This window comes from Castor canadensis, chromosome X (assembly GCF_047511655.1).
Source record: "Castor canadensis chromosome X, mCasCan1.hap1v2, whole genome shotgun sequence".
In the NCBI taxonomy this organism is placed as follows: Eukaryota; Metazoa; Chordata; class Mammalia; order Rodentia; family Castoridae; genus Castor; species Castor canadensis.
Genome location: NC_133405.1, coordinates 19,570,787 through 19,593,407, shown reverse-complemented (window position 1 = coordinate 19,593,407; position 22,621 = coordinate 19,570,787). Strand labels below are relative to the sequence as shown.

Sequence of the window (22,621 nt, the reverse complement as noted above, 5' to 3'; positions counted from 1 at the left end):
TGATTTTTAAGTTAACTAGAAGGATCTGCATCCTTACTCCCTCCCTCTTTCCTGACCATTATTGCTTTTACTTCCCCCGTTTCTGCTTCCTTCTCCCCACACTGATCTGGCTTTTACCTTCACTACTCCACTGAAATTGCCCTCATCAAGGTCACTTGTGCCCTCCTTGTACATCAAACAACGTGTCCATAACTGAACTTGGCTTTTTCTCTTGTAAATCCATTCTGCCTGTGTTCCTGCTTCACTGAATGGCCCTGCCACTCACCTAGGTGTTTAGGCCAACTTATCTTGGTTACCAAGTCCATTTAGTCTCTTCTTTGTCTTTCCTCTCACCTCCTTCCCCTCAGCCTATTGTACTCAGTCATCAGATCTTTCTAAAATATAATACCTTCTAAAATGCCTTCTCTCTTCCTGTCATTACTGTCTTAGATTGTCTTATTACCTGAATGACAGCAGTGGCCACTTATCTGGTCATTTAAACCCTCTCTACTCTAGACCAGCAATCTGATGTCAAGCTTCTGCTTAGAACCCTTCTATAACTTCCTTTTGCTCTGGGAATAAAGTCCAAATTCACTTCCTCAGCAACACAGTCTTATGATTCGGCTCCTGTAGATCTTTCAGACCTTACTGCTTATCATCTGCTATGAAAGTCATACTAAACTGCTTGTTATTCCCTATATGGGCTGTGTTCTCTGCTTCTTCCTTGATTGGATATATACTACTATTCCCCTACCTGGAGTATACCCTTTCTTCTGTTTTGGTACCTGCTCAGGTGACACCACTGCAAAGACTTCCCTAATGGCCCACACCTTCAGCTTAGGTATCTCTTTTCTGTTTTTATAACACCTTGTATAGTGTGTATACTGTATGATGATTGTTTATTTGGTAAGTTTTTGCCAGCAAGACTGAGAGCTCCTTGAAGGAGGGACTTTGTTTTTGTCTCTGAACCCAGAGCCGTTAGATACCTAGTGTAGTATTATATTCACATCTTACAAGAATGGCTGACTGGTCAGAATGAAAGGTCACAGCATGGTAAAATGTAGCTAGTAGCCATATATTGTGCATCTTGGCATTAAGGAAAGTTCCAGAAGTTTGGGTTCAGTTTGCAATTGAGGTATATCCATACAATAGAATACTATTTGGGCATAAAAATGAATGAAGTTCTGAAACATACTACAATATAGATTAACCTTGAAAATGTTATACTAAGGGAAAGAAGCCAGACACAAAAAGGCTACATATTATAGGATTGCATTTATATGAAATGTCCAGAATAGGCAAAGCTATAGAGCAAGAAAGTAGATTACTGGTTGCCAAGAGCTAGGGGTTTGGGAGAAAGGAAAATAATATTTTGATTCTTTTTAGAGTGATGAAAATGTTCTGGAATTATATAGTGGTAATTGATATGAACTTTATGAACATGCTACAGTATCCTGAATTGTACAATTTAAAAGGATAAACTTTATAGTATGTGAATTATATCTCAGTAAAGCCATTATTAAACAGTTGTAGTTGCTCATGATCGTTTTTTGTTTTTTTTTTTTTTTTTTTGCAGTACTGAGGTTTGAACTCAGGGCTTCTTGCTTGCTAGGCAGGCACTCTGCCACTTGAGGCACTCCACCATCCCTGTTTTTTTGTGTGTGTGTATTTTTTTTTTTTTCTGAGATAGGGTCTCTCAAACTCCTTGCCTAGGACTGGCTTTGAACCCCGATCCTCCTGATCTCTGCCCCTGAGTAGCTAGGATTACAGACGTGAGCCACTGGTGCCTGGTGATCAATAGTTTTATAAAACCTAGAAAATTGTGCATATTTGGATATCCGAAGTAAAATCCTAGCAATATGTTGATTATACAGCAACACAACCAGGAGTTTTATTTCATGTTTTGATTTTTCAGAAGATATTTACATTTGGGGGGGTGGTCCTAGGGTTTGAACTCAGGGCCTCATGCTTGCTAGGAAGGCGCTCTACCTCTTGAACCACTCTGCCAGCCCTTTTTTGGGTGTTTTTGAGATAAGGTCTCACAAACTTTGCCTGGGCTGGCTTCCAACCACAATCCTCCTGATCTCTGCCTCCTGAATAGCTAGGATTGCAAGGGTAAGGCCCTGGTGCCTGGCAATATTTTAAATTTTAAGTCTGACTTTTTAGTAGTGGAAGAATTCAGTCAATCTACAAATAATATATTCACTTTCTGATTTCTTAAATGTATATTATTTGGCTAGTCATGTGCTTTGGGAATAAACTTGGAAAGCATGTGTGTTAAGTCTTGTGAATTGATTGATAGAGGTTAAAAAAAAACATTTCTTTTCTTTTTTTCCTTTTTTTTGTGGTGCTGGTGATGGAACCCAGGGTCTTGCATATTGGTAGGCAAGCATTATACCACTTAGCTACATCCCCAGCAGTAAAAAACACATTTCTAATAAGACTACATTGTTAGGTTGGCATACCTTGGAGTATATTCTGTGTACAGATGATTTGAAGATATTTTCTCATCTTGTTACTTTTCTCATCACTTATGTATATGTTGATCCAGAAATGCAGTGACTAGTGCTGTTAACCCAGGGAATGTTCTTTCCTTCTGTCCCACTGGATTACATGACGATTGAGCTCTTGTATGCGTGAATTTAGTAATACTTTAAACTGTAACTGTTTGGTCTAAAATTTGATTCTCTATCACAAGGGACTATCATTGGAGATTTATTGTTATCAAAGTAGAGGTGTATGTTGGATACAAGTAAGTAGTCTCTTTTGCAAGAAAAGTTTATGTTGGTATTTTATTTCCAGGTCTTTTGGTGGGCCTCGTGCTTCGGTATGGCATTCATGTTCCAAGTGATGTAAATAATGTGACCCTGAGCTGTGAAGTGCAGTCAAGTCCAACAACCTTGTTGGTAAATGTTAGTGGAAAATTTTATGAGTATACACTGAAAGGAGAGATTAGCTCGCATGAACTCAATAACGTTCAAGATAATGAAATGCTTAGAAAGGTAAGTTTTTTAAAAAACATTTTTTTTTGAGACAGGGGTCTTACTGTGTAGACCAGGCTGGTCTTGAACATGCTCCTCAGCCCAGGCTGGCCTCAAATTCTCAATTTTGCTATCTTAAACTCTTGAGTGCCAAGATTACAGGTATATGCCATCACACCCATCTGAAAGATAAGTTTTTACTTAAAAGAATCTTAAGGTTTTTAAAAATGTGTGTAACTACAGAAAGGTGACTGAACAAAAACAATGAATATTTAATATTTAAGGTAATCTTTAAAAATAGGGCAAAACCTCTCGTAATAAATACATATAAAAATGGATATTTTATCCATCTTATTTTCTGATCAAGGCTGAGTGCTATGACTCTTCTTGTTTCACTCTGTTGTTTACAGTTGTTGTAATAAATAATGTCCAGGATTATAGGAAGTGGAATATGTGAACATTTCTTTCAATTTATAGATTGTGTTTATAGTTTTAGAGAATTTTAGCACATTAGGTTTATTTAATACTACCTAAAATATTTCATTAATATTTTTTTTAATTCTCCTTGCCTTGATTGTGTTCTGTACTAATCTTTCTTTGATTCATATTCTGTCCCAATTTCTAGGACCTCACTATGAACCTCTGTTATTGTACCATGCTGTACATAAAACTTTATGTGGGAAGTTGGGTTGCAATCCCTCTGGCTCCCAGACATTCCTGGAGCTACTTGCTTCTGTCCCACTCAAAGCTCCTCTCATGAAGCTTCTCATTGCCACTGCACGTTTCTTTCTGTTTTTTTCCCACCTTGACCATTTGCTTCCACTTCTCCTATCTTCTACATTGGCAGAACTTAGAACTTGATTGCTATAGCAACCCAATTATTTTCCTGACCATCTTTAATGGTTTTTAAATTTCCTGTGAACTTATAATTTACTGTGCAACAGTACTTCTCACCACCTGTGGAAAATTCCAGTTCCTTAAAAGTTCTAGTAAACTAAGTTTTAGCACGAGTATGTGTATAGCTGCTTTGTATCGATTTGTATGCAGCCTTTATGTTATATATGTAACTTTAGAGATGTCACCTATGTAATAAGTCTATTTCCTCTTGCCAACAAAAATGATATAACCCTAAATTTTGTTGCTGGTTTTTGGGTTTCTTTTATTTAAAGCAAAAATATGTTTGTGTTTTTTCCTATCTTTAAAGAATTTTAAATATGATTTTGATATACTTTGCATAGATAAGGTGTAACTGTTCCAACACTATCTTCTTGTCATTTGGTTGAATGGTTGAACGACAGTTATCCTGTATGACATTATTTTACAGGAAAAAGAAAAAATTTATTTTGTGCCTAAAAAGACTTCCTGTGTGAAACATTGTAAGTTAACGTAGTAATGTTCTTGCTGTTGATCAACTAAGTTTAACATTTAAATTTTTTGATAATGTAGTATGAGGGCTTCTAAGGGAATTCACCTAAAGAATTCTTTATTTTAACAGGTTACTTTTGATCCAGAAGTATTTTTCAACATATTACTTCCTCCTATCATATTTTATGCAGGTTATAGTTTGAAAAGGGTAAGTCCTTTTGCTTTTCGTATACTTTGAACAGCCTTAAACTTCCCAGTGAGTTATAATATTTGACACTTCAGAAACAAGCCATTCTTGCCATATTCCCTTCCCTTTTCTCCTTATCCTTTTTAGATGCTGAAATTTATGCCTATTCAAGAATACTTTCTCTTATTGATTTTTTTCTAGTGAATAATGCATTTAATATTAGTATAGTACACTAGGATGGAAAATCTTTTCTTTGTCAAGTACTTGGTGGGTATTCTAATACAGAATGTTTTTTTTTTGTCAGAGACATTTTTTTCGGAACCTTGGGTCTATCTTAGCATATGCTTTTCTTGGAACAGCAATTTCTTGTTTCGTTATTGGGTAAGCATTTGAATCTTAGAATATTTTTCACCTTCAAATTATAATTCTAAAATGATACATTTTTGATTTATATGGTATTGTGTTCCTGAATGCATTTAAGGATTTTTGCAGTAAAATATATTCACATAGGTAATAAGTTCTTTGAACTTTCTTTAAAACCAAGGTATTAACTATATTTATATGTCATTAGTTAAATTTGGGATTAATCACAGAGTGCTATAGTAGATCCATCTTTTTATCTTATTTTATTCTAACTTCTTTAATAGTTGATATTTTTCTCAAGTAGAAATATGTTTATTGAACAGGTCCATTATGTATGGCTGTGTAATGCTGATGAAAGTAACTGGACAACTTGCGGGAGATTTTTACTTTACAGATTGCTTGCTGTTTGGTGCTATTGTATCAGCAACAGACCCAGGTAGGTTTTACGTGAGTGGAGCTGAAATACTTCAGGTACAGTGGTTTCTAGTCAAAGCACATGTGGGTGTTTTGTGGAGGTGTAGAATCCATGATTAGGTACTTCCCTAGCACTAAACTTATCAGTTGGGGAGGAAAAAGTAACTCATGATTCCTTTTGGATTAAGCACACATATTTTTTCTTTTACTTCTTTAATACATTTGCCTATTACTGATTCACAAATTGGTGAGATGAGGGCTTTAAGACATTTTCTTCAGAAATTTAGCTTGGTCTAGATCCTTAGTGATTGGATATAGCAAAAAAAAAACTAGATTATAGGTTTGTTAAAATGGGTAATAATTATATCTTTTAAACTCCTAGAAAACCAGTTCCCTAAAATCTTCTGTTTATATTTAGCTATCTTTATTCAACAGTAAGAAAAATAGTTTTAAAAGATTATTAGTAGGCAGCTGTGCTAATACTGATAGGGTTTTGAGTCATCAGTGGTCTTTAGTATACATCAAATAATTCAAATAATTAGTTTTTTGTTTTGTTTTGTATTTATTTAGTTTTTTAGGTTTTTTTTTTTTTTTGCAGTACTGGGGCTTGAACTCAGGGCCTTTACCTTGAGCCACTTCACCAGCCCTTCTTTTGTGAAGGGGTTTTCAAGATAGGGTCTCGTGAACTATTTGCCTGGCTGACTTTTGTGATCCTCCTGATCTTTGCCTCTTAGTGGCTAGGATTACAGGTGTGAGCCACCAGCACCCAGCAAAGAATTGTTTTTTTAATAGAGTTGGTCTTATGGCTATAAAACTATTTTGGTAGTAACATAGCTTGCCTATCTGTGCTTTTAGTGTTGGATCTCTAAAAATTTGTGTTACTGAATTAATTTAATTTTACTGAATGAAGTTTTAGTTTTTGTAATATAGGGTTGGTGAGTTTAACAGCTATATTCAAGTTAGGAATTTGGAGAAAATGTAGGAGAAAAGGTCAGAGAACACAGACTAAAGGGTCTTGTGGTATATTTTATTTATTTGTTTGTTTTTGGAGATAGAATCCAGAGTCTTGAACATGCTAGCCAAGGACTCAATCACTGAGCTATACCTCTGGTATCTAGACTAAAGTTTTTGAACTAAAGATCCAAGTTTTCTTTTATTATGAGGTAGGACATTGGTAGAGGTTTGCTGTTTCATCTTTTGACCTTGTAAGTTAATCTTCTTTAATTGTCCTGCAGCACAATTAAAGGTAGGGGCCTAAGGTTATGTTCGATTCTTGTGTTAATTGGTTATACAGGACATGATGAAAAGGAGGAATGTGTATTCCGTACTGTATAAGAGATGATTTAAAAAGATTACTCAAAGTGCCATTTAAGAGAGACATTTATGTAGTTTAACATTTTTAAAGCTGGAAGTCATATTGCTTCCTTAAAGACTGTCCGTTTTGTTTGTAGTGCTTCTATTTTCAATACAAAAGTAGAATGGTTTTTACAGGGAACTAGTAGTCTCTGGTTTCTGTATCCTTTTACCAGAACTAAGCTCCTCAACTTTTCAAAGCCTATGCTGAAACCTAAGTTGATTGGACTGGCTACATTACTTCAACCTTCTGGGTTTTATTTGGTAGGAATATTGTCTGACTAGCTCAAGTAAAAATCCTTTGCTCATATAAGTTGTACAGTTATAATATGTAGGTACTTGCCCCAATTCTGTTACTTTAAAATTGTTAACTTTTTGGGGGGGAGGGCATTACTGAGGTTTGAACTTAGGGCCTTGCACTTGCTAGGCAAGTGCTCTACCAGTTGAGTCACACCCCCAGTGTGCAATTGTTAATGTTCTAGAAGGCTAAGCTGTAGGTTTTATTTTCAAAATTCTGTAGCATTTCTCCACCCTCATTCTCTCTCCCGGTATGCTTTGGTGTCAGTATACTCCAGCTGCAATACTTTGCAGTAGAAATTATGTCTTTTAAAATTCAAATTTCCTGTTTTTATGGTTGGCATTTAAAAAGGCTCTCCTGTCTCTGGTTACATTAATCTTTCCTGCCTACTTGTGTTTATTTAGTGGGTGAACTATATGTGACTCATCAGTTAAAGTTATAATGCAATTTCTCAATCTTATCTGATTTTCTAAGACTTCTAATATAATTGCTTCCTTAAAAGAAGGTTTTGTTGTTATGTTTTTCTTCCTTTATCCTATCCTGTTAGTTTGTTTTTTCAGTTAAATATGGCAACTATAATTCTGGTCATAAATTTCACCCCAACCAAGAACTAAACTTGTGTATTCATTTCCTACTCTTGCTAAACCATTGTGCTTACAATTTACAAGTCAAATGGAAGTGAGTGGTAAGGCTCCAATGAAAAAAGGGGTGTTTGCAGCAACAGATGCTTTTTATACTGTTCTTCATTAAAGATTAATGATTGCCTAATCTGTAAGAAATTCTGAATATATTCTTAATGAAAAAGAAATGTACTAAACGATATTATTAACATTTGCATGAGGAATGTAGGTCAACTTAGACCTCCAAGGTTATTTTCAGTTGTTTTTAAGAGAGAGAGAAAGGAGCTATTGAATGTACACAATTGGAGGAAAAATATTGACATGAAATTGCTGGATCTTTAATATGGTAAGAGAATATTAAAAAGATGAAAAAATGAATTCTAAGTAACTAATAATCAACTTTTGAGGGAAATTTATTTATAATGTCTAAATATTCTTCTGACTTTTTACTTGCTAGTGACTGTTCTTGCCATATTCCATGAGCTTCAAGTTGATGTTGAACTCTATGCACTTCTTTTTGGTGAAAGTGTCCTCAATGATGCTGTTGCCATAGTGCTGTCCTCGTAAGTGTTTATTTTTGTATTATATTCAGAATGTTTCATGGGATACTAGGAACTGAAAGTCACTTATTGAATAAAGTGCATTAGAGTAGAAACGTTTGGAAGAGGGAGTCTCCTCCCCAACCCTGGCAGAATTACACACTTTATAGATAATTTGGAAAATGCAAAGAAGAAAAAATAATGTGTGTTCCTTCCACCTAAAAACAATTACTATAAGTATTCTAGGATATTTCATTTTACTGTTTTACTATGTATGATGTTTTTATATAATGGTAATTATAGCGTCTGTAATTTTATAATCTTTTAACATTACAACAAACACTTTTTAATTAGATTTAATTTTTGAACAGATAATATATTCATATGGTTCAAAAATAAAAACTATATAAAATGTTTATACAAAAAAAGTCATATTCTTATTCTTGTCTTCATAAACTTGTCTTCTGGCCCCTTAGAACTAACAATTTTCTTGTTTGTTGTTTTTTTACTTTTTTTGGGGAGTACTGGGGTTTGAACTCAGGGCTTCATGCTTGTATGGCAGGTGCTCCAATGCTTGAGCCATGCCTCCAGCTAGAGCTAACCTTTATCATTAGTTTCTTGTGTGTCCTAGTATTTATTCAAATGCAAGCTTAATAGATATGAATAAATATTTTACTTCTCTTTTTTAAATTTTTTGCTGTTCTAGGAATTGAACCTAGGGCTAGGCAAGATACTCTACCACTGAGGTACATCCACAGCCTCTCATTTCTTCTTACTTTTTATGAGACAGGATCTGGCTATATAACCTAGGCTGGCCCCAAATTCACAATCCTCCTGCCTCAGTCACTTCTTATTTGAAAGTAGCCTACAATATATATGTAAGAACATAGGTATATTTTGGCAATATTTTCACATCAAAAGACAGTTTTCTTACTCTTTGCAGCTACATAGTATTCCATGTGTGAATTGTACTATAATTTATTTGCTCAGTCTCTTATTGCAGGAAACTTGAAGGATTTTTAATCCTTTGGTATCCCAAATAGTACCGCAGTATTTAACCTTGAAATTCCTTCTTTTTTTTTTTTTTTTACATACTTAGGTATGTGATAGGATAAATTCTCTGAAGTGAGATTGGTGGGCTTACAGGGTAAATATGTTTGTAATTTTATTTAACATTGATAAATTGCCTGTCAAATTGTTAAATTATATCACTTTATGCTTTAACCACTAAATTATAGGAGTGTCTGTTTCCCCACAACTTCATCATTGTTTTTGCCAACTTCATAATAGAGAAATATCTGATGGTTTGCTGCATGTTTCTCTTATTTAACATAATCATTTCAGAAACATTTTTATCTTAGAAGTGTTAAATACACTTTATTGAAGATAATTATTGAATGAATAGTTACAGAAATTATAGAATTATAGAAATGACTATATGTGTTATTACAAAGTGTTTGGAGGTAGAAGAATGGCTGTGAACCACTGAGAAATTCAGTCCTGCCTACCCACTCTTACTAACCAAATATCTAATACTGTATGTCTTTAACTTATACTAGAACTTTTGCAAGAGAGAGGTAAAAAGCTCTTCACATTTTCTCTTTATTTTCAATTCTTCTTAATTTCTACTTTGTTAACTATAACAGAGTGGTAAGTCATCAACTCTAGTTTGCATAACCACCTGCTCCTGTTGACCTTGTAAGATGCATAGTATTCTACTGAATGGATATACCATAATTAGCTTGGAGAATTAAATTCACACTATTTTAAAAATTTTTAAAAATTTGAACTTGCTGGTATACATATACTGTATGGTAAAGAAGAAATGTGTTAAAAAGAGAAAACCCTTTCCATAGTACTCACAGAGGGACACATTCTTCCTACTGCAGCTGTTCTCAAACAGGATTCTTTGAGAGAATAAAGCCTTGCAGAAAACAATTTGAGTGATTCTTTTCTTAATTCTCTGAAGGATGGTATATATCTAGTACCATTCTGAGTTAATAGGGGAAATGTTAACTCATTACATCCTCTGGTGCAAAATTTGTGGAAAATGTCTGCATTTAGAAAGTATTATTAACAGGAGAATTGTTAGCTGTGTAAGTATCTTAATGGAGTTGAGCAAATGAGTTTCTGTCCCATAGCTGGAGGGAAACCAGTGGTGTTGCTGGCTATGGGAAGTTACTAGTTGGATTGCTCAGCAGTACATTGACCATTGTCTTTCATTTGCTTTTGATGTGTTTTAAAGTATGTTAGATATAAACAGTCTACTTTGTGTTGCATTCTCTTAGTTTCATAACTACTGTGTATATTCTATATAAGCAGTTTTACATCAAAGAGGAGGGGGTAGTTTATTAGATTAATAGTCCTTTTTAAAAAAAATTAATATTTTAAATAAATTTCCTCATACTTTGCTATGAAATAGTTCTATATATATGGATATAATATGGTATATACATCTATTTAGAGAAAAAGTATGAGATGCATAGTATTCTACTGAATGGATATACCATAATTGGCTTGGAGACCTAAATTCACACTATTTTAAAAATGTTTTGCAGTCATTTATTTACATTGTATAAAAGAAGAAGAAGTATAGTGAATAAACAAACATGACCAACTATTTAACTTCACTAATTATCACAGTTATATATATTAAAATAAGTGGTTATTTTTCCTGTTCAATTAATAAGACAAAATTGTTAATAATAGTTACTACTGGTAATGGTATAATACAGTCATTCTTAACTGGGGGCAGCTCCTCTGGGCGAATATTTGACAATGCCTAAGGACATTTTGGTTGTTACGAATGGGAGGAGGTTATTACTGGCACCTGTTGGGTAAAAAGGTATACAGGGCAGTACCTCCCCCAGCCAAAAAATTGCTGTCTGACCCCAAAATATCAATAATGCCAGGGTTGAGAAACCCTAGTGTAGTGAAACTAGACCACTCATAAATTGTTAATACTGAAATTGATATTCTCTTTTTTATCATTAATAATCATAAAATTGATACATTTTTATGAAAAGAATTCAAAGTATTTAAGTTAGTAGAAAATTTCTGAAATTTCAGCTCAGAAATAACCACTGTTGGGGTTTTTCATCCAGACTTTTTTCATGAGGGTATTAACATACATATAAACATTAACTTTTAATCAGAAAAGGCATAGGACTGTACATACTTTTCTATAGCTTGCTATTTTCACTTGAACATTACACTATATTCATGTCTCTGGTATTCCACTATATGGGTACACTATAAATTTACCTTCACCAATCCCCTGTTTATTAATATTTTGACTTTTTTGGTGCTGGGGATGGGACCCAAGGCAAGCACTGTACCACTAAGCTATACCCCCATTACAATATCTGGCATGTTCTATTGTCATGTTGTTATGGCTAGCATTGTAGTGAGCATATTTATGTATAAATCTCTGAATCCTAGAGAGTATTTCTGAGGGAGACTTTTTGTATGCTACTGTGGATCAAATTTAGGGCCTTCAGCTTGCCAGGCAGGCATTCTACCACTTGAGCCTCCAGCCCATTTGCTTTAGTTATTATTTTTTTGTGGTACTGGGGCTTGAACTCAGGGCCTACCATTAGCCATTCCATTAGCCCTTGAGCCATTCCATTAGTCCTTTTTTTGTGAAGGATTTTTTTCGAGATAGAGTCTCACGAACTGTTTGCCTGGGCTGGCTTTGAACTGCAATCCTCCTAATCTCTGCCTCCTGAGTAGCTAGGATTACACTTGTGAGCCACTGGCAACTTGCTGCTTTAGTTATTTTATGCATAGGGTCTTGCATTTATGCCCAGGCTGGTCTTGAATCATGCTCCTACCAGTCTTCTCTTTCCAAGTAGTTGGGATTACAGGTGTGAGCCTTTGTGCCCGATCATGTTATTATATTATAGGATACATTTTTTTGCAGTACTGAGGATACTTTTTAAAAGTAGAATTTCTAGGCTTGACAGGTACTATTATTTTAAAAATTGAGAGATATTTTCATATTTCTTTGTAGTGGAGACCTTTTTGAAAGCAGTTAAGTCACATGTAAACAGAGCCATAGGTATGGTAATATTCTGTTTCTAGTAATATAGCACAAGAAAATAGTCTAAAATATGTAAAAATCACAGATGTTCTTTCATACTGTTATTTATAGAAGCAAAATGTTAGAAGCAACTTTTGATGAAGCCCAGTTTATTTTCATTGTTATTTTTTCAGTTCTGGGGATCAAACCCAGGGCCAGATGTATACTAGGCAAGTGCTTTATCATTGAACTACATCCCTAGCCCCTAGAAGCAACTTTTAAATGTCTAACAATGGACAAATGGCTAAACAGATTATACTATATCAATTTGGATCATTCTGAACTCTTAAAAACCCTGGTTATGTAAATCTGTCATTGCTGGTTGAAGAAGCAAAATCCCAAACCATGATTCACTATGATTATAACTACATATTAAATAGTAATGCATGTAACAGAAAGAGTGGAAAAATACAGAAGGAAAATAAGATAGATTTGTCAGGGTAGTAAAATGATAAGAGTGATTTTTTTCCCCCTAAACCAAACATTGTATTACTCAGGTTTTTCAAAAGAGTATTTGTAAAGATGTTTGTGCCTCAAGATGAAATGTTGACAGATATAGAAAAGACGAATTAAGATTTCAATCCAGACACCAGCATTTGCCTATAACAGAAGACAAGTATCTATCTAATTAGTTTTCAGCCCATCGTTTTCCATGTGTTCTTGTTCATTTTAGTGATTGTAGAGTAAAATAATGATTAGTATAAATCTCAAATTTCTGTGAATTAATCCAAGGAGATCAATCTCAGGAGGCATGTCAGATATTTTATTCCATCTAGCATACTGAAAAATATTGCCTACGAGAAAGAAGGTTGTTGTAACAATATCCTTTCCTTTTTCCAACTAGCTAATCCATTTTTATGTAATAATGTGGTCAGATCTCATTTATGGTGGTGGGACCTTTTATGTGTAGGTAAAGGTATCATGATAATAAAGGCCATTTCATTTTTATCAAAACAATATTAAATCTACTGGCTGCTCCCCAAATGACCTGGTTACTTTGAACATTTAAGTACAAACATTTAAAAATTTCAATCTAGGTTGAGTCTCAGAAACTCGTAAATGCCATTACAAGAAATTAATATTAGTCCTTTACTTTAGTAAAATAGATACAAATTAGGAAATTTTAGTTTGGTGTTAGACTTGTTAAAAATTTAACCTTGGAAAAGAAACTTATTATACATGGTATAGCAAGCACATTTTTTAGCCTTGAATCAGGAAAAACATTTCAGTAATCACAGGGAGAATTCATTATATTCTTGGGAATGTGTTTTCCCTCCTTTTCATTGACATTTTTTATGATGTCTTTGAGTCTGGACTTTCTATAATGTTGGTACCTCAATTAACTGAGATGAGAACTGATTTAGTAATGTTAAGTACTGTTGGCAGAGACTTGCTGGCAAGAGTGATTTTTCTCAGCCATTTCTATTTCCTGGGGTGACTGTTATAAAAGAAGCTTTTGCAGACCCAGGTTTGGACTGTTAATTCAAGATGGAGAGTGTCTCCTATAATTGCGTGTCTTGGCTTGGTACAGAGTGACTTTCTTTCAGAAATTTGGGGTGGAAGATCCAGCTGGATATGCTCAAAGTACTGTTGAGTGAATTCTAATTCCTTGGAAGGCCTTTTGAGCCCTTTTCCCTATAAAAGTTTATTTTAGTGAGTGAATAGATGTTAGACATTTGGCTCATTCTTGTATTCTAAAAGGGTACTTGGAAGGGTACTTTAGTCACCTTTTTTCTCCCATAGGAGAAACAAAATACAACTGGGTTGAGTATTAAACAGTAGTCTTTACATTATTATGACTCTGCTAGAAATAAGTGGGGTTTTTCTGTAGTTTGTTAGCATGTTAGGGCTTTTGGCCACTCGGTACTAGTAAATTCTTCAACAGAATTACAAAAGAATAGCTCTGCACAGATCAGGGGTGGAGGAAAAGACTTGGTACAACTTTTACATAGAGGCCTTTATAATATTCTATCTCTTAAAATTGTCATTTAGGAAAAGCTGAGTTTTCTTGCTAGCTGGATACACTACCGTATTTTTTGGTAACCTTTTCTCCTTGTTTTGGCAACTCACATCAGAAGATTTGGGGTTTTTTTCCTCCTTCTGATGTCTTTTTTCTTTTTTTCTGGCAGCACTGGAGTATGAACTCAGGGTTTTATGCTTGCTAGGCAGGTGTTCTTACTGCTTGAGCCCTCTGCCAGCCCTTTTTTTGTGATGGGTTTTTCAAGACAAGGTCCCGAACTACTTTCCTTGGGCTGGCTTCGAACCTTGATCCTCCTGACCTCTGCTTCCTGAGTAGCTAGGATTAACAGGTGTGAGTCACCAGTGCCCAGCTTGATTTCGTCTTTCAAGTTCTAAACTAAATGTTTTAAAAGTAAAATTTGCTTCTAGAATTAAAAATACTCTGTCTTTTGTAGCTCAATAGTGGCATACCAACCAGCTGGAGACAACAGTCACACCTTTGATGTTACAGCCATGTTCAAGTCTATTGGGATCTTCCTTGGGATCTTCAGTGGATCTTTTGCAATGGGTGCTGCTACTGGAGTGGTGACAGCTTTAATATCCTCGTGTGTGTGTGTGTGTGTATATATATATATATATATATATATATATATATATATATAAAATCTTGTTAACTGAATGAAATAGTTGAGCTATAATACATAGTTTCTCCTAGTTCCATGGTTGGAATTGTGTTATAATTATTAACGTTATAACCAAGTAATTAGTCTGAAAACATGAAGCAATAATATTTGCTAACATGTAAATTAAGGAATTTCACTGTTTTGCCTTGGGCTTGGTGCCCTAAAACTTTTTTTAGGGGGAACACCCAACAGGCTCTCGCTTTGTGACCTAGGCTGGCCTTGAATTTGCAATCCTCCTGCCTCAGCCTCCTGAGTGCTGGGGTTGAAGGCATGTACTACAACGTCTGACTGCCCTAAAACTTTCACTACAAGAGTCCATTTATACACAGTATCCCTTTGAAGGTGAATTTTAAGGATGTAGATTATATTCCAAAGAGCTTCTGGATATTCTTTGCTGTGGGTCAGTATGGCAGTCTTCTGTTCTTTATTTAATAGGACAAACAGAAAATGTATGACCATGATGCCATGTAAACAAAATATGGTTCCTTATCCAGGAGTTAATCTCCCTGCTGTTCCTAGTTTTTGAATGCCAGAGTCCTGGGCTGGGAGCCCAAAGGACCTGGGTTGTATAGTCTAGATACTGTGACTAGCTAGCTATGAAAATATTGGGCAAGTCATTCTTGTAATTCATTCAAAATACATTTCCTGATTGCCTGCTACATTCCAGGTGGTGTGCTCTGGGTATCAAAGATAAAGAAGACAAACGTGGCCCCTGCCTCCATGGAGCTTTCAGTGTTGTGGCAGACACAAGCGTGATAGAAGCTTTGAATTTCGCCACTTTGGATCTCAGTGTAGGAAAGGAGAGGATAGGGACAGTGGGAAAATTGAGTAGGACTAGATGATCTCTAAAGAGTTTCTAGCTGTAAATCTTTTAAGATACCTTCAACATAAAACAAATGCGTGAATCTTTCTCAAGAATCTCTTAGCTTGCTATATGCGCTTCATCTTTGTGCTGGAAGAGGCTTCTGTCATGGCTTTTTATCGATGAACTGAGGCATGAAGAGCTGCAAAAGGGTGCTGAGGGAGCCAGTACAGATGGTATCTCTACCCTATTAACAGGTTCTTTGAGGGTAGGAGGTATATCTTGTTCATCATTTCGTTGCAGAACATAGTTCCTGAAATGACTTGAGAGTCTAATCCCAGATTTGTCACAACTTGGCCCAGGCCTTCCCACTGTCAACCAACAAATACTTTTAAATTAGCATAAGTGAGTGAAATCCCTGTTTCTTCATCATGAAGTGAATGCTCTACGACACAGATGTGTTTAGAGGGTCAAATAAATGTGAAATCTCATGGAAATGATACTTTTTAAAATTAATTAACCTGTTGTTCCCAATCAGTTGATTGCTGACAAGGTAGCATACTGAAAACCTAGTGGGAATTTTTTTTTTTGGCAGGGCCTCACGCTTCCTAGGTAGGTGTTTTACCACTTGAGCCACTCCATCAGCCCTGGAAAACTTTTTATGGTAATGTCCACAGCAAGAAAGTACACTTTTTATACATGTGAATTGCTATAATTATGGAAGTGTCTTGCTTTGGGCCACAAATGAATAGCATTGGCATGTTATGTATCCAGTCTGTTTCTCTCGTCACTCTACCTATCTTTATTATGTGGTTTTTAGCAAGGTGTGTAATATCCATAGAGCAGTAGGAAGTGGCTAAGCTATGAGACTTCCTCACTGATAGGAATGCAGCTGACCCTTAAGTAACATATCCATTCTAAGAGTTTCTTTACCTTGGTGCTTCCTTATTCTGTGACTTTTGTGTTAGAGAGGCTCGAGAGCCTTTCTTTTTTGCCTTGCTTTGACTTTTATTTTCCTAGTCACACTTCTGTGTTCTGAGATTTTGTTATTAAGCTTAACAGTCTTACGTGACAAAGTTCACCAAATTGAGGGAGTTCCAGTTGCTGGAGACAGGCTTGTTCTTCCTGATGTCCTGGAGCACCTTCCTGTTGGCTGAAGCATGGGGTTTCACAGGTGGGACTTTCTTCTTTGGATTGTAAACTATACAAGGAGTTGACCTAGTGATTCTACCATCAAATCCATTTCTGATATTTGAGTATACTTGTTATGGTTGGGATTTAGGCTGTCGTGTTAGAATATGAAAAAGATTTTCAGTAGAAGTGGTTCCTCAACAAAGTAAGTCAAGTAAATGAACATGTCAATACTAAGCATAGAATATACTTCTGTAAAACAAGATTATTAGTGTAAAATGTGGGAATCATCCTTTTATGTGAACTTGGAATTTGTTGTCTTTTTAGGTGTGGTTGCAGTATTGTTTTGTGGCATCACACAAGCACATTATACTTATAATAATTTGTCCACAGAGTCTCAGCATAGAACAAAACAGGTAAGAGAAACTTGATCATTTTTGGATAAAAAAATTTTCTTCCTCTCAATAAAACATTTTTTAACTTAAAAATAATCTTTGATCTGTTCAAGGTGATGTCTACTCTTTCTTTGACTTTAGAAATAGATGGAACTGGCAAGTTGAAGGGTGATGGCTTTTAGTGGGGAGATGGGTCAGGAGAATAAACAGTGGCTGTTATTATTGTGCTTCCAATAACCAGTCAGTTAGTTGCCTCTTCGCTCAGTGTTCTCCTTATTTTTACTTTCTTTGAAGAGGAATGCTTTGAAAGCTTTCTCTAACTCAACTAGAACTGCTGCTATGTGATAAAAAATATGGTTAACGTCTAATCTAACTGGATTTGCTGGGCCATACAGAGAAGACTGACTTCCTGTGGTCTTCACTCAGGCCCTGCAAAGCTGCTGTTTCTAGGAACCTCAGGGGATGGTCACTGGCTGGTACTGAATGATCACTTGTGTGATGTACTTGAAAGGAATTCATTAAGAAATAGGTGTATAATTTTCCAGTCTTAGGAAAAAATGGAACAAGTACCCAAAACAAAATGTACTATATGAAACAGAAACAGGTGCTTACTTGATGGTAATAGTGAGAACTAGGAGCTTTTACTTTTGTCAAATAATTAGCAATAGTGAGATGAGCCTGGAAAGGACCAATGCCAAAGCAGGGGCAGCAATACTTTTCTTTTTCTTTGTCCTGAAACCTCAAATTTAGTTTTGTCCCATGCTTTCCCTAGCCCTTCAAAAGAAATTAGGATCCCTTCCCACGCATTTATATTGAGGTTACAAATCCTTTTTGCAAATTAATTCAGTACCCTGAGTATAGAGAAGAAAACCAATTGGGTTTCAGCAATTTTCTAGGTACCAAGGTGGAGCATAAAAAAAAGGGTAAGAGCTTCCTGTCTTGTTGGTAATAGGAAGTGTGTACGTAGAACAAATATGACCAATAGGAATCCTGGATTGTGTTCTTGGTAATCTATGCCAATTAAGACATTAGAGGAGAGAGGGAAATGGTTTGAGGCTTGAGGAACTGGATGTTATTATAGAGGAAATGGTACATCTGCAAGGATGGGAAGGATTTTGAAAAGGTCTAAGGGAAACGGATGTAGGCAGGAATGAAAAGAAGGCAATAAAGTGTAGAGCATGGGTTAGCAAATTGTGGTCCTTAGGTCAAATTCAGCCCTTGCCAGTCTGTGAGCCAAGAATGAGTTTTACATTTTTAAATAATTGGTAAAATATTAGAAGAATATTTTGTGACTCATGAAAGTTACATTGAATTCAAATCTCAGTGTCCATTAATATGGTTTATTGACACATAGCCACATCCATTTAAAAATATATAGCTGTGGCTGCTTTTGTGCTATACTGGCAGAATTGAGTAGTTGTGACACAGACCTTGTGATCTGCAAAGCCTCTGTTTACTGTCTGGCACATTAAGGTATGGTGGCACATGCCTGTAATCCCAGCACTCAAGAGGTGGAAACAGGAGGATCATGAGTTCAAGGCCAGCCTGGGCTACATAGTGAGTTTGAGGCTAGCCTGGGGTGCATAATGAGACCCTGTCTCAGAAAAAAATTACGCTGTGGCCCTTCACAAGAAGTGGATTAAAACTGAGGCTCTGGAGTCATTCGCTATATTGGTTCAAATTCTCATTCCACTACTTTCTGGTTGTGGAACTAGGAGAAAGTTGCTTAACTTCTCTGTGCTTCAGATTTGCTGTTTGAAATAGAAATGATAATAGTACCTACCTCTTGGAGTTGTGAGATAATGCATATAAAGTCCTTAGTATAGTATCAGGCAAAGTAAAGACTAAAGTGTAACTATCATCACCAAACAAGTAAAAGGAATAATAGTGTATTAAATCATTTACAGAAAAATATACAGTTAATTTTTTCTTATGTTTTGGCAATAAGCCAACTCTGCTTTTTTTGGTGTGGTTTTGGGGGATCAGACCCAGGGCTTCCTGCATGGTAGGCAAGTTTTCTACCACTGTGCCACATCCCAAGCCCCCCAACTCTGCTTTAAAAAGATTAACTTGGCCAAAGCCATATAGCTGGCAAATGGGGAAGACAAGGTTCAAGTCTAAGGATTTTGACTCCTAAGTCCAGGTCCAGGTCCTTTACCTCCTTCTTGTTGTTTTGGGAAAGAGCAGGGATAGGCAACTCACATGGCTGGAGGGTTACCAGCTTATGGAGGGCCTTCATTAATTTAGCAAGTCTCGTACACCTGCTGTTACTAATGCTTGGAGCAGCAGTGACATGAACAGGGTGGGGCAGAGTGGGTAGTAAGACTGAGGGCATGACTGTGGTACAGAAGTCTTTAGGAGGCTTACTCCCTAAATGAGGAGTAAGGCCCAGGAAAAAGTTAAGTCGGCAGCAGGCCAGTGCTATGAGAGGGACCGTGCAGCACTCTTTGCCAGGCTAAGAAAAGTTAAACTGGGTCTTGTAGCTTGTAGAGAAGGAAGTATCTTGAAACTCTCATTTTTAGAGTCTCCTTAGATGAGGGTAGAAATGGGGGTGTTGCATTTACCATTTAGGGCCCTCTTGCAGCATTATGGATGATGAAAGGTAGATTAGGGCGGTGGAAGGGACACAAGGAACATTCCAAAAGAAAATTGCCCAGGTTGGAGATGGAAAATGACAATGGGAATTTGGAGAAGGGAAACTGACTGGGGGAAGCTGAGGGCACAATACTTCTAGTTTTTTCTGTGGGACTAGAAATGTCATCTATATGTTCACTCCCCTCAGAGTTACATTATTTTCAGATGTGTGTATGAACTTTACATAATTGAAATGTCTGTTTCATTGTCTTAGTAATACTCATGTTTTCAGATTGTGAAACTTAATTTTTACTGCACTAACCTTTTAAAATTTCGTTTCAGTTGTTTGAGCTTCTCAATTTCTTAGCAGAGAATTTCATCTTCTCCTACATGGGGCTGACACTGTTCACCTTCCAGAACCATGTCTTTAACCCAACATTTGTAGTAGGAGCATTTGTATCCTTTATTGTGTATTCTATTATGAAAACTATTTTTAATTGAGATTTTCTTGTGGTTTGGGGTATAGGTGATAAGAATATATTTAAATATGTAGAATTTTCCTTTAAGTAAAACAAATAAGGACTTTAACTCTTTTTTCCTATTTCATTCTAGTTATTCTTTGATATTTTTATTTCTGCTTATTGTACAAATAATGTTGACAGAATGAAATGATAGAACTCTCTTACCATTTTTTGCCAACCCCAAAGATAAAACTTTCTTCTTAGCTGGGTGTGATGGTACATACCTGTAATCCTCAGGAGGCTGAGGTAGCACGATCCCAAGTTTGAGGCCAACATAATGAGACCCTGTTTCAAAATAAAAAATTTTAAAGGCTGGGGATGTAACTCATCCAGAGAGTGCTTGCCTAGTGTGCACAAGACCCTGGGTTCTATCCCTAATACACAAATAAACTGTCCTGTGTTACTAAAGAGGAGGAGAGCATGAATATGGGGGAGTGAGTAGCCTGTGCCACAGGGCAGTGGATAAAAGATGAGGAAGGTTGAATGATGCCACTTTCTTCTCCCTCCCCTCCCCCCTCCCCTCCTCCCCTCCCCTCCTCCCTCCTTTCCCCCCCTCCCTCCTTTCCCCTCCCCCAGCACTGGAGTTTGAACTCAGGCCTTGGGCTTACTAGGCAGCTGCTCTACCACTTGAACCAAGCTCCCAGCCCTTTTCTCTTTCATATGAGTAAATTAAGTCTTTAAAACCCAGTTGAAAGGAAGAAGCTGAGAATGTGAAAGAGAACATTCTGTGTGTAAGCCTAATGGGAAGACAGGGAGAGATGGAATCCTAAGCATGTGGAGAGAAATCTGCCTTCACTGGGAGAAGGGACAGTTCCCCAGTTGGTACAGGAGAGGGTATGTAGAGAGGAAGGTAAACCTGTAAGATGGAGCTCCTAGCTGATGGCTTCTATATTTTATCTGTAAAGTAGGAGGTGAGCCGTCTGCTGAGAGTAAAATAGAGAGGCATGTGAGTTATCTATTGTGTAACAAATTTCCCTAAAACTTCGCAGTTGAAAACATCAAGCATTCTTTACTTCAAGAGTCCAAGAGTCAGGAATTCCGGAGTAGCTTAGCTGGGTAGTCCTGGCTCCAGGATTGCTCAGGAGTTGCAGTTACACTGTTGGCTGGCATTCACTGAAGATGTTGCTAGGGCTGGAGGATCCACTCCAAGTTTGCTCACATGACTATCAGCAGGAGGAGGTCCATCCTTCTCCACAGAACCTCTCCATAGAGCAGCTTACACTATGACTTTCCCCAGAGTGAGTGACCTGAGAAAGCACTAAGATAGAAGCCAAAGTACCTTTTACCCTAGTCTTAGCTAGGCACTGGTGGCTCACACCTGTAATCCTAGCTACTCATGAGGCAGAGATCAGGAGGATCACTGTTCGAAGCCAGCCAAGGCAAATAGTTTGTGAGACCCTATCTCAAAAAAACCCTTCACAGAAAAGGGCTGGTGGGGTTGCTCAAAGTGTAGGCCCTAAGTTCAAACCCCAGTACAGAATAAGTAAATAAATAAATAAAACCTAATCTTGAAAATATATCCCATCATCACTTCTGTAATATTCTGCTGGTCACACAGACCAACCATGGTACAATGTGAGTGGGAGCTACACAAGGGTGGAATACTAGGAGGCGGGGATCATTGGGGATTCTCTTGGAGATTGGCTTTCACAGGTGATAGGAGAAGGTAGAGAAAGTTTATGAAACAGTTGCAGAGAGTAGGACCATGAGTTGACCAAAGAAATACAATAGGATGGCTGAGCAGTAAGTTGGGATCCGTTTGAGTTTGAGGAACAGATATTTGCAAGAGAACCAGTCTACTTTGTTATATGACTATGTCCAGGAGGACTTAGCTGGATGTATGGGAAAAAACTCCACATTTGGAGTTTTATTGAGTGAGCATAATGAAACAGAGAAGGGCAAAACAAATGTAGGATATTGTAAAGAGTATTACTGACATCTGATAGGAAGTGAAGAAAGGAGAGGACAGACCATTAGAGGGAAAAGTAGAGTGATCTCTGGTCTGGCAGTCCCAGGGAGGTGGAAGAATGATCACAGTGGGATAGTTGAACATGAACTATGGAAGGAAAGATTGTGGTCAAAGTAATGAATGTTTGAATAAGTAATTTTCAAAAGAAGTATTTTCAAGGAACACTTCAGAATACAAATTCTGCCAAAGAGATTAGTAGAATTTTTTTTAAATTAAAACCATGCAAGAACTCTGTTGGAAAGTGAGATGTTACTGAAATACCATTATGCAGAGTGTCTGGGCAAAAAAGATAAGCCATATTAATAAGAGAAGAACCTTGGCTGAAAGATAATCATGAGATGCTGTTAATGTTGAGATATTTTTGAGTAGTCATATGGCTTGGCCTACTGTACTTTATCTGGAAGCAA

General features: G+C 36.6%; 1 protein-coding gene across 1 annotated transcript in view; it reads left to right on the top strand.

The window, feature by feature from the left end:
- Positions 1 to 22,621, top strand: part of Slc9a6 (solute carrier family 9 member A6) — a 56,186-nt gene that overhangs the window by 5,772 nt on the left and 27,793 nt on the right. The window contains exons 2-10 of the mRNA XM_020165309.2: positions 2,782 to 2,981; positions 4,456 to 4,533; positions 4,817 to 4,893; positions 5,199 to 5,311; positions 8,018 to 8,123; positions 14,595 to 14,736; positions 16,693 to 16,798; positions 17,083 to 17,171; positions 20,067 to 20,180. Of these exons, the coding sequence (XP_020020898.1) occupies positions 2,782 to 2,981; positions 4,456 to 4,533; positions 4,817 to 4,893; positions 5,199 to 5,311; positions 8,018 to 8,123; positions 14,595 to 14,736; positions 16,693 to 16,798; positions 17,083 to 17,171; positions 20,067 to 20,180 (1,025 nt within the window). The remainder of the gene's footprint in view (positions 1 to 2,781; positions 2,982 to 4,455; positions 4,534 to 4,816; positions 4,894 to 5,198; positions 5,312 to 8,017; positions 8,124 to 14,594; positions 14,737 to 16,692; positions 16,799 to 17,082; positions 17,172 to 20,066; positions 20,181 to 22,621) is intronic.